The following is a 12,187-nucleotide window of genomic DNA, read 5'->3' as shown; positions in this document are numbered from 1 at the left end:
TTGGATGTCCATTGAACAATTGAGTAACCAACATGTTGCGTATATATCTGTATCACCGTCCAAATCATCACGCATTTTTAATAAACAGCGTTCTTAATTGATAACTTTCATGTTGCTCCATCACTAGAACTTGTAGCATATATAGCAATTATAAGGTGCTATCACGTTTCAGCACATTGGCAAGCACTGTCCGCTGTAGCCACAGGACATGGCTAGGTTTATTTCCCTTGCCACTGGTCGTCATTTATTGATTCTATCTAGATTTATACCTTAGGCATAGAGTGTTGTGACGAAAGACATTTTCCTTTAACAATTGTTATTACAAACACCACTTGGATTTAACTGTTGTGCAATTGTTAATTAGTTTTGATAACGTGCTATGTGTTTGATAAATTGTTATTGCTATGTTGTAGTCATGTGCTGTGACCTTTATTAATTGTTCTTGCTATGCCGTATCCATATATTATATCCTTGATAAATTGATTTTGCTATGCTGTAGCCGTGTGTTAGGTCCTTTATTAATTGTTCTTGCTATTCTATAACCGTTTGCTGTCTATCATTATTTGTTCTTACTATGCTATAACCGTTTGCTGTCTATCATTATTTGTTCTTGCTATGCTATAACCGTTTGCTGTCTATCATTATATGTTCTTGCTATGCTATAACCGTTTGCTGTCTTTTATTATTTATTTTTGTTATGCTGTGGCCTTGAACTTTTACCTTTATTAATTGTTTTTTCTATGCTGTAGCTGCGTACTGTATCATTTATCAATTGTTCTTGCAATGCTGTAACGTAACCATGTACTATGCCATTTATTAATTTTCTTGCTATGCTGTAATCTTGTGCTAAGTCTTATATTGATTGCTTTGGTTTTGTTGTAGCTGCGTGCTATGTCCTTTATCAATTGTTCTTGCTATGTCGTAGCTGTGTGCTATGACCTTTATTAATTGTTCTTGCCATGCGTAGCTGTGTGCATGTCTTTTCTATTGTTCTTGTATGCTAGCTGTGCTATGTCCTTTATCAATTGTTCTTGCATTATGCCGTAGCCTGTGTGCTATGTCCTTTATAATTGTTCTTGCTTGCCTATGTGTGCTATGTCCTAATTGTGTGCTATGTCCTTTATCAATTGTTCTTGCCATGATGTAACCTTGTGCTATGTCCTTTATCAATTGTTCTTGCTATGCCGTAGCCTCGTGCTATGTCCTCGGGCTACTGTTATTGTAACCACTGTCTAAGGATGTTGTTGAACCTTTACGGGAATGACCGAGTGTGGAAGTGGACGAGTGATGACCGACCAATGAGTTACTAGTAAACAACTTGTACCAGCCAATCACAATGTTCGTTAGATCAAGATGGTCCAGTAGAATCTGCGCTACACCCATGAATACTTTCCTATCCATTCGTCCATAATCTCCCCAAACTGTTACCTGGTAGAGAAAATATTATAAAAAAAATTGTTACTTGGAACATCATATATCACACTGTTGGAATAACGTTCCTGCATATTCACTACCCAAGGTAATTCTTATCTGTGAAATTACTTCTTTACTCCATACTTCCTACTAAGTAATTCGTATCCTACAGACATACATTTGTAAGGATCCAATGTAATCTAGAACTCAACCATTGATAAACTCCCTTGACCCATATAATCAATGATTATTATACTATAACATACCTATTAACTTAGGTAACAATAATTGTAAATATTACAAATTTATTTAATCAATTTACTATTTATAAAATGAAATATACCAGATGTTTTACGTTCTTGACCTAAGGTATTGGTTTGATCTGACTGAACTGTTATGATTTTATGAGATAAAGAAAGCATCAGGATTCCCCTCTACATTGTGCCTGTAAAACGTGAGGTGACATTTCCATTACCTGTAGAATTTTGCCTCCGTATTGCTCCATGAAGACAAGCTGTTGTTGGTAAAGAGGATCAAGGGTCCGTCGTGCCACTACTGTCTTCTGTTTCTCTACACAGGTCTTGCCGTCAATCAGGTATACCTTCACATACGGGGCTAGTAAACAAATACCAAATATAAGGACACCAGCTCTAAAACATCAGTACCAAATATAAGGGCGACAACTATAAGACATCAGTACCAAATATAAGGACGACAACTATAAAACATCAGTACCAAATATAAGGACGACAACTCTAAAACATCAGTACCAAATATAAGGACGACAACTCTAAAACATCAGTAAAAAATGTAAGGGCGACAACTATAAAACATCAGTATAAAATGTAAGGGCGACAACTATAAAACATCAGTACCAAATATAAGGACGACAACTCTAAAACATCAGTACCAAATATAAGGGCGACAACTATAAAGCATCAGTACAAAATATAAAGGCGACAGCTCTAAAACATCAGTACAAAATATAAGGACGACAACTCTAAAACATCAGTACAAAATATAAGGACGACAACTCTAAAACATCAGTACCAAATATAAAGGCGACAACTCTAAAACATCAGTACAAAATATAAGGACGACAACTCTAAAACATCAGTACAAAATGTAAGGGCGACAACTCTAAAACATCAGTACCTAATATAAAGGCGACAACTCTAAAACATCAGTACCAAATATAAAGGACGACAACTCTAAAACATCAATGATCAATATCAAATATAAAGGCGACAACTCTAAAACATCAGTACCAAATATAAGGATGACAACTCTAAAACATCAGTATCAAATATAAGGACAACTCTAAAACATCAATGATCAGTACCAAATATAAAGGCGACAACTCTAATACATCAGTACAAAATGTAAGGGCGACAAATATAAAACATCAGTACCAAATATAAGGACGACAACTCTAAAACATCAATGATCAGTATCAAATATAAAGGCGACAACTCTAAAGCATCAGTACCAAATATAAGGACGACAACTCTAAAACATCAGTACAAAATGTAAGGGCGACAACTATAAAACATCAGTACCTAATATAAAGCCGACAACTCTAAAACATCAGTACCAATTGTAAGGGCGACAACGCTAATCATCCAGTAATAGACACTTACAATTTAGCGCAAAATCGCTTGTGAAAAAGTTAGTATAAATATGATTTTGCACAACCACAATGACTATTCTTTCAATGATATTTAGTAAGTACAATTTGCACAATCGATTTTAAGCGCGAATGGTCAACTTAATTAGATGTATGTTTTCAGTAATTCGAAAGTTTCTATTACATATTCATCACATACCAGGTAATATCTTGGCTCCGGATTTGGCCATCAAGCCACGTGCGCGTATGACCTCGACCTCCAAGTGACCTTTCCTGTCGTATAGCCCAAGCTGGATTTCACCTAGACATGGTGAACCTAGCACCTGTCGACCCACCAGCTGTGCGGGACCTAGGCCCTCGATGAATTCGCCAAATTGGCCCTCCGGTCCTAAGGCGGGGTTACCGCCGGGCGGTAGCCAGACCCTGTAATACATCCTACAATGTAGCAGAATCATTTCTGCATCGTTCCTCACTGTGATTCGTGATATTCAACTTATTCATGATATTCAAATTGATAATTGCAAATTATATGTTATATTCGCGTTAAAAATATCAAATTATTCATGATACTAACATTCGTAATTTCAAATTATTCATGATGTTCACATTGATAATTTCAAAGATTTCATTAAGTTCACGTTGATAATTTGAAGTTATTCATTATATTCAAGTTGACAATTTTAAGTAAATGATTACATTTACATGCACACTACGTCAAATATCTGATATTATTCACCACTGAAATGGAACATAGATTATTCCGTATTTGCATATTACAGAGTTTACTGTGTAACTATATAGTACATACTATGTAATGGGTAATGGAATGTAGTGATGACTTCTCCAAAAAGAGTTATAATGTTCATGTGATATTTGAAATGATATTTCAAACTTGGTTTGGTACTCTTGCACTGCCCGAGTCACTATTGATGTTAGACTATTTCTATGAAAGGAAACTTAGTCTCATACTCACACACTGCCCGAGTCACTACTGATGTTAAACTATTTCTATGAAAGGAAACTTAGTCTCATACTCACACACTGCCCGAGTCACTACTGATGTTAGACTATTTCCATGAAAGGAAACTTAGTCTGATACTCACACACTGCCCGAGTCACTACTGATGTTAGACTATTTCTATGAAAGGAAACTTAGTCTGACACTCACACACTGCCCGAGTCACTACTGATGTTAGACTATTTCTATGAAAGGAAACTTAGTCTTATACTCACACACTGCCCGAGTCACTACTGATGCTGCCGATGCTGCCGTCCGTAGAATCCTTGCTCGCTTGCTTTACCATTCTCCCATACTTTGGCTCCAGACCGTGCCCAACCTCTACACTTCTTTGGAATGAGTTTTTCTTCTTACCAGCCTCTGCATAAAGCAAGCAATTGCATAAAATCAACACCGCGACACTTATTGGTAAGGGAACAGACAATATTGAAGGCGTCAGAGATTTTGTTTCATTATTTATAAGCTGTTAAGTTGGTGATTGGACTAAACATCTTATACAACTAAAATAATTTTACTCATTCTCCCCTGAAGACACATTTAGGCTCTTCTATATCAAAGACTAGACCAATCCATTATGGAATTTCAGGGTTTAATTGATGGATGGACTAACCTGCTAACTGCGAGGCACTGTTACTTTTCCATGGTAACCCTACAAACGTCGCCATTTTGTGGCCTAGACTTGGTCTCCGTTTCCGGCCTTCCGTTACGCTGGCGCTGAGAGCTGAGTCGGACATACTCCCATCGGTCTTCTCATAACTATCGCGACTGTCACTGCTAGAGCTGGGAGTCACCTGGCGACGGGGGATTGTAGTTCGAATCCCCATTCTCTGTGAAAACTCACTACAATAACAACATACAAAAAGTGACGTTATAATTACTGACAAAATTACATTGTTTAACAAAGTCAAAGACATTGCTTAGATTTACAACCCGTGTCTGTAAAGTTTTAGTTAACCTTAGTTGTCAGTCGAAATAAATTCAATGCATTGCCCAAATAATTTCATAAAATTTTAGTGTAACAAGCAATTTACCGTAATAGATCAACCAGCGGTGTCAGCCACAGGAATATAATTGTCATCTAATGCTTACAAAGTTAATACCTGGGGGTTCATTTAGTACATGCTAAAAGAGATTGAGTGGCCTTATCAGAACGTGCTTGAGTTTGCGTGGTCTTACCTGAACGTGCATGAGTTTGCGTGGTCTTACCTGAACGTGCACGGGCATGAGTGACATAACCTGAACGTTCGTGAGTTTGAGTGGCCTTACCTAAACGTTCGTGAGTTTGAGTGGCCTTACCTGAACGTGCGTGAGTTTGAGTGGCCTTAACTGCACGTGCGTGAGTTTGAGTGGCCTTACCTGAACGTACGTCGTGGATGATCTGACTGAGTAGATCTAACACTGAGTGTGCTGACTTTGGACACTTCTGACATATCACTGGTCTCGGAAGCGTCACTACCAATATCATCAGCTATCTCCGGGTTAAACTCTGTAACAAAGCAGACAAGATACAGTCTAAAGTTTTTTTTCCTTTCGAGGCTTAAATTAACACAGTATAATTTGTTCTTTCCTTTCGAGGCTTCACACAGTAGAAAGGTTTCTTTCCTTTCGAGGCTTACCACAGTATAAAATTTTCTTTCCAAGCAACTGCAGTGTCGAATGGGAACATGGATAGAAAACAATCCTTATTTTATTGGTTTTACACCAGGTAAAGTTAAAATTTCATATTATGAAGCGATGGCAAAGTGACACCTAAAAAGTAAAATTTGATTTGGTCCTAAGTTTGATCTGGTCCTTTTGAACAGTTATTGGCAGTCACGAAAACACAGTCTGGTTTGTGTTGTATATGCCTATGCAGAGAGTGGATATTGATATGGAGAAATCTTTGTAATGTTTTTCTTTATTATATCATATTCTTTTGTCAAGTCAATATTATTGCGGTGAAAATGACATTGCGTTCCACTATCTTCTACGTGGTTGGCCACAATTGACTTTAATGATTTAATCGATTACATATATTTTTGCAATTGTGTAAAATACTTACACAAACTCATTATATAGCTTTGGATGTTTTTCTCCAACATCTATCCTCAAGCATGCACTATTATTTATGTATGGAATTGATGAAATGATTTTTTGCCATATTGAACTTCTTTTAAAGGGGATCATATTATTTATCGTGGAGATTAATAAGTGTAATCACCTGGATTTCGCCGCGATCGACGATGATGATGCACTCGTTCAAAATCGTGTCCACCATGACCACCTCTTTCATACATCATCTCTCCTCGGTCACCTGACATCCCCCGATCACGTGATCTTTCCCGGAAGTCGCCGCGGTGATAGTCCCGCCTACTGCGATAACTCTCGCTGTCTGACACATTTGCACCACTAGACGACATCTTCATTTTCATCGTCAACTTCTGCGCTCGCTTCTCCAGGTCCTGTGTCACTGTTTAAAATATTTAAATTAAGTCATTCGCCCCTGATATGTCATAATGGACTGATCTAAACTTTGATTTATAAGAGCCTAAACGTGTCTTCAGGGGTGAATGTTTAAGGTATCGAAGACATTAAAGCTCAGGTTACCGTTCACATGTAAATGGTGGACGCTCAATCAAGCCACCAAAGTTTGTGTCGAAGTCATATTTGGATATCGGCTCTTCAAAGTAAGTAAAGACAATCAAACAAAGCCCATTTACTATTAAAGATACTTATAGTCAAACGCTTTTGACGAATTGTACATTATGATATAATTATACATTTCTTTTGTCATTTTTATTGTTGATATTCTAAGAACAAAATAATATCACAACATTATTTTATGAGAGAACAACAGTTTATACATATGTACCTTTATCGCGACCTGCCATTTGAGCTTCGAGTGGAATTGCTGGTAGTTTTCTTCGCTTTGGAGAGGATTTACTACAAAAGAAATACCGAAAAGATAAACAACTATATATATTTGCGTATAAAATACTTCGATTCATAGTTATTTTCAATATATTTGCGACAGTATGATTTTGCGATCAAAGTTCCTTACATACATTTGCGCATTCATATATAGTTGTAAACGCTTTACAATTATTTGCGAAAAACACTTGAATTCGCGTTCAAGCTCTCTTGTAAAAGTACGCGAAATTGTTATCCTGCGAAAATAAAAGTGACTTACAAATGGCAATGGCAAGAATCAAGCAAAACACTTAACTACATTAGTCATGGTTTTTCACAACCTAACCTAAAGAAGTCTGATAGCATGCAGTTATCAAACAAGAAAATATTTGGTTATATTACGTACGGTTCATTACAACTGAACTTAACAAAATCTTATGAATTGACAAAAAATAAAATGAAAACGTACCTTAATTCGGGGGGTGAAAGCGATCGAGATACAGACTCAGGCACACGATGGTAGGAGGAAGGCGACCTTGACCTTGTTCTGCTAGAGTGACCTTTCTCTGAAGGATGGGGTGACCTTGAACTTTGATGGGTTGAGGGCACTTGATCTCTGGGCACTGACAGCATCTCATTGTTTTTGTTGGCCAATCGGCGACGTTCGTTTCGGTCGTCTCGTACACAATCTGAAAAAAGACCATCTGCCCTGAGATGATCTGTTTTATTGTATATCTCAATACGTATTCTGTGGTATCCGTGCAATAGACACAAGATACATGCAAAGGACATTAACAGTACAACAGTCAATACCGGAGTAGTGGTATTAATGTTTTAGAAACAAATTCACCGGCATATAAGTCGATATTCGTCAGCGCCCATATAAAGCGTATCTTTTCCGGTTGATTTCATATCATGATTTGATAAAAGCAAAGTAACATACATAGCAAGAATACGTCGAGGGGTGACAGGTTGCGTGTGGCCAACAAAATACTCTTCGTATTGTGATAAAAACAAAACAACGTCTATCGTTTTCAGTATTTTTCAAAAGAAATGTTTTAAAGTTAAATCAACATTTTTTGTAAACATTACGAAACAGAACATCACAAAAACAGAAGATTCAAGACCTGTATAAAAACAAGCATGCGAGGTCAAAGGTCAAAGCTGAAATGAAATAAATAGTTAATAATTATATCTGCAGTTTCTATGTCGATTCAACGTAAATATTTATTTCAATGAATTTTTCATGTTTCATTTGTTGCATGCGCCTCAGAGTGTGCCTTGTGGACGCAAGCGTGACGTCATAAAATAGAGATGCGAAACAACATGACAGAGATACAGCTGGTTTGAACAGACGTAGGGAAGAGGACAGCACCAATGTAGAAACCTTGATACAAACAAAAGGTAAGTCTGCCTCCTTATGGCTAAAGTAAAGCCAAGAAAAAACTCGCGATATAAAATTAATATAAAACTTTCAATACATCATCTGATTTGTAGGTTTGGGGTCTAGCTCGCTCGAATAGTGTGTATCTCTTACTTATAGAGTTCCAAAACCTCATCGCTTCCTCCGCATTGAAAAACAATGTCAATTACCAATTGGATCATCGTCTTATTTCCAGAATTACACGGGAAAAACCAACTTGATATTTTCAGTTCTGAAAGACGTTTATCAGTTCTGAAACACGGTATATCTGTGAATAGTCCTGAAAAGAATACTACATGTGTATCTAATCGTCCGAAAAGACGTTAAGGAGAAATGAAATGGAACGCAGATTGTCTGTTTCTTGGCGTTGCTCTTAACGCACAGTAGTTAAATATCGTTACGTCACGTGACATGTATTATTAACATGGGTAAACAAAGGGAATCTAGAATTTGTTTGGTGTTGTAACATTCTCGTAGACCTCTCTTATAGATTTTCTTTTCTGAGATTATAAATGTTTTACATAAACAATACTTTAGAGTCAGAAACGCAGTATGTCTTTAAAACGAGCGAGTTCTGTTTGTCCCATAAAACACTGCACGAACAAACACCAATCTCTCAAAATACATGTTACCGTCACACATCGCATGCAGGGGAGCCTGTCCTGAAAATACCTTAGATATTAAAAAACAACCCTTACGTTGAAGTAAGTTAACCTCTTATCTCTATCTCGACGTTCACTGATTTGACCAGTTTTTGCCTCTCAGCATTTGAGATACTAAAAGTAACAAACACGAGGAAACAGATTGACTGACAGAGTGAACATTGCATTGTTAACGTCGACAAGAGCAACATGTATCACCACAAGACGCTATTCATTACGAATGTAACGAAAGACCGACAGAGAAAGCACATAAGCCAGTTTGGGAGGATAAGCACCACCGAAATTATATGAAACATCCCATAAGCGAATACTCGGAGACAAAGGACAAGGATTTAGCACTGACAAAGTCTGTGTACCTGACTCCGAGCTCAGCACATCTCGCAAATCGGCATGTGGAGAACCTCTTCTTCTCACATTGCAATCCGCAACTGGACTGTTTCTCCCATTCAAATCGGGACTTCTTGGTTGTATTTGATCACTAACGTCTTGGTCTCCCATCGGAGACGCTGTATCAACCACGCCAAAATCAGTCTTTGAGGAACTCCTAACATGTTTGTCCGAGTGAGACGAATCCCATTCTACTTTGTCTAGGTTAGACTGTGATGACCGTGTATCTCGGTGGTCTATATTCCCCTGCTCAGAGTTAGGATTTACTTGTTGAGGGGCCGGACTTCTGATGTTCCAATCGTTCCTATGGTCCCTTTGAAGGGAACTTCGTCGCCTTTTATTATCTGACTGTGGTGAGTTTCTGCCCTTTACTGATAGGGCTCGTTTGTCACTTGCATCAGAAAGATCTTCACTGCCGGGAGGGGGACTACAAGAACTTCCCAACGAACTCAGACTCATCCTATCCCCACGAATGTATGCTGATGACAAACCTAACAAAAATTTAACTCATTCATGAATGGTGTACAAACCTCATCAATGTTTGATTAGCATACTCCACGTATGGACCGATTGTCTATGTATTCCCGCGTATATCATTAAATATCTCTGCTCAACCTGATGTGTCATATCTTTAAACTTATAAAAAATTCTTGATTGTTTTCTCAGGACTAAACTACCGCTTGTCTCATATGCCTTATCAGAAATGTACCTATAGTTTTACAACCTGTCTCAACCAAGACCATTTAAACAAAAACGGGGAAAACACACGAGACAATTTGGAAAAGGCAGATATGACTTTTCATAATGCTAGCACTAACGGCTGTAATGTAAAAAACAAATGATGTTTTACTCTATAAATATGTATGCTATTATCACAAGCGCTACTCTCTATGCCAGTCTATGCGAGAAACAAAATTGAGAAATCAACCCTTATTTATTTGTAATTCAGTGAACTTGGTAGAACATTACTGGCCAAAGGTGAAAACGTTCTTTCAGTTATCGTACATGTATGTACATTTGCGTATGCACATCATTCGCGTTCTGTATGCAACATAATAGTTAAATACAATACAGTACAGAAAAATGTTTTTAAAAAAATTTGACCAGCTTATTTATACACGAAGAGTTTCATTTACATTATCTACATTGTTTCTACTACTATTTTTGTTTTACTTTTACATGTGTTGTATTCCTTCTTCAACAAAACGGTCTGCTCTTAATTACAGTGGAACCTGGTTATATTGAAATCTATGGGGAATGAATAATCTCTTATCAATGAATAATCTCTTATCAATATTACTATGGAAAAAGTATAAATATGCGTGAACAGGTATTATATTTCATTTCATATTAAGCAATACTTCAATATAACCGATTTCAAATGAAAGAGGTCCTACTGTATTTTAATTTCTTTTTCACAATTTTAACTTTGTTTAAGTCACAGAACATTTGCATATTTTTATAACTTTCGTTTTCTATATATCTTACCTGGAATGACTCCTACACTGTCGTCGAAATCCAGTTCGGACATATCGCTGTCACTGAGACCACGTAAACTGACTGGTGGAGACAGGGCTTTCCTCAGGTCGTGGGGATCCTGACTATACTTCTGCAAGAGATCGGTATTAAAATGAAAAAAAATTACCTGACACTACCCCCTAATATAGAATGAAGAACTCATTATGCATGCACCAAAAGGAAAATAAATTATTTTATATAATTATACACATATGTACACTATTAAATATCAGTTATTTTTCAAATGATGAGTATCGTTTATGCACTGTCGGCAATGGAGCAACTTTATAAAGTATATATAAAATCTTAACACTCGTAATATTTCTCAAAATGTTATGGAAAATCGCAACAACTGAAGGAAAATACAAATTCGTCTGCTGCTGTTTTTGATAGTTGAAAAAATACCATTCTTCAGCGGTGTAGCTAGCATCTTTAAAAATATGGTTTCAGTACTTACCGATCGAGGGGAAGATTGAGGCAGTGGGATGCTTGTTTCATCATGATGACCCAACTGATACCATAGTGGATCATCATTTAGATTGGAAGAATGTATATCTATCAAAACCTGCAAACCGACAAAATTAAAATGCTGAACTTTATACATTCCCTCCCGTTACAGGAAAATAATAAAAGCAATATCTCAAATCAACTTTTTAACCAATTTTAGGCAGCAGCAAATATATTTGTAGTAATTATCATTTGTTATATATCTAAAATACAAATAAACAATAATATCTAAAATACAAATAAACAATAAGATGATTTACAGGATTATTTAAATGCAGTTATTATTATGGTTTTGTTTCTCCAATTAAATTTGGACAGAACAACAATTTGCCAGTGTTCGGTGAAAAAAAGAAACATTTAAAGTACATGTTAATACAAACTAGAGTTACCTCCCCTAAGAATTCACTGGCTCCTATTCTATCGTAATCCCATACGGTAATCTCGAGGACACGAGACCGGAAGTCCGACTCCTGAACCGGATAGAACATAAATGTCTGGTTCCATGTTGGATCATTAGTGTTAGAAAGGGTCTTGGTCCGTCGCTTACTTTTGTCACTGAAAGGATAGCAAATAAAGAAATTATATTCTGACAATCTCAATTGATTTATGGTTGGGAAACTTATATGGCGAGGATTAAAATTTATGGAGTTTATAACATGGACAGTGCATCAGGTCCAGTAAAACGTTTTGATACAAGATATATAAGGATAAATATTTTGATATAAATCTGTGTTTTTTGTAAC

The 12,187-nt window shown here is 36.7% G+C and overlaps 1 protein-coding gene across 10 annotated transcripts in view; it reads right to left on the bottom strand.

The window, feature by feature from the left end:
* Window positions 1-1,109: 1,109 nt before the first annotated feature.
* Window positions 1,110-12,187, bottom strand: part of LOC138308885 (regulating synaptic membrane exocytosis protein 2-like) — a 46,833-nt gene continuing 35,755 nt past the window's right edge. For 5 of the 10 annotated variants that reach the window (XM_069249921.1, XM_069249926.1, XM_069249924.1 and 2 more), the window contains 13 exons: window positions 11,834-11,999; window positions 11,395-11,502; window positions 10,908-11,028; window positions 9,389-9,910; window positions 7,417-7,636; window positions 6,910-6,980; window positions 6,259-6,507; window positions 5,415-5,544; window positions 4,669-4,898; window positions 4,274-4,418; window positions 3,240-3,475; window positions 1,889-2,028; window positions 1,110-1,428 (listed from right to left, as the gene is read on the bottom strand). In XM_069249921.1, the coding sequence (XP_069106022.1) occupies window positions 1,198-1,428; window positions 1,889-2,028; window positions 3,240-3,475; window positions 4,274-4,418; window positions 4,669-4,898; window positions 5,415-5,544; window positions 6,259-6,507; window positions 6,910-6,980; window positions 7,417-7,636; window positions 9,389-9,910; window positions 10,908-11,028; window positions 11,395-11,502; window positions 11,834-11,999 (2,569 nt within the window). In that variant the 3' untranslated portion in view covers window positions 1,110-1,197. Of the gene's footprint in view, window positions 1,429-1,888; window positions 2,029-3,239; window positions 3,476-4,273; window positions 4,419-4,668; window positions 4,899-5,414; window positions 5,545-6,258; window positions 6,508-6,909; window positions 6,981-7,416; window positions 7,667-9,388; window positions 9,911-10,907; window positions 11,029-11,394; window positions 11,503-11,833; window positions 12,000-12,187 lie in introns of all 10 variants that reach the window. The other 5 variants (XM_069249928.1, XM_069249929.1, XM_069249922.1 and 2 more) reach the window with 4 other exon arrangements.

The sequence above is a fragment of the Argopecten irradians genome, chromosome 15 (assembly GCF_041381155.1).
Source record: "Argopecten irradians isolate NY chromosome 15, Ai_NY, whole genome shotgun sequence".
Classification (NCBI taxonomy): Eukaryota; Metazoa; Mollusca; class Bivalvia; order Pectinida; family Pectinidae; genus Argopecten; species Argopecten irradians.
Note: the sequence above shows the minus strand (reverse complement) of the source record. Positions and strands in the feature narration are given on the sequence as shown.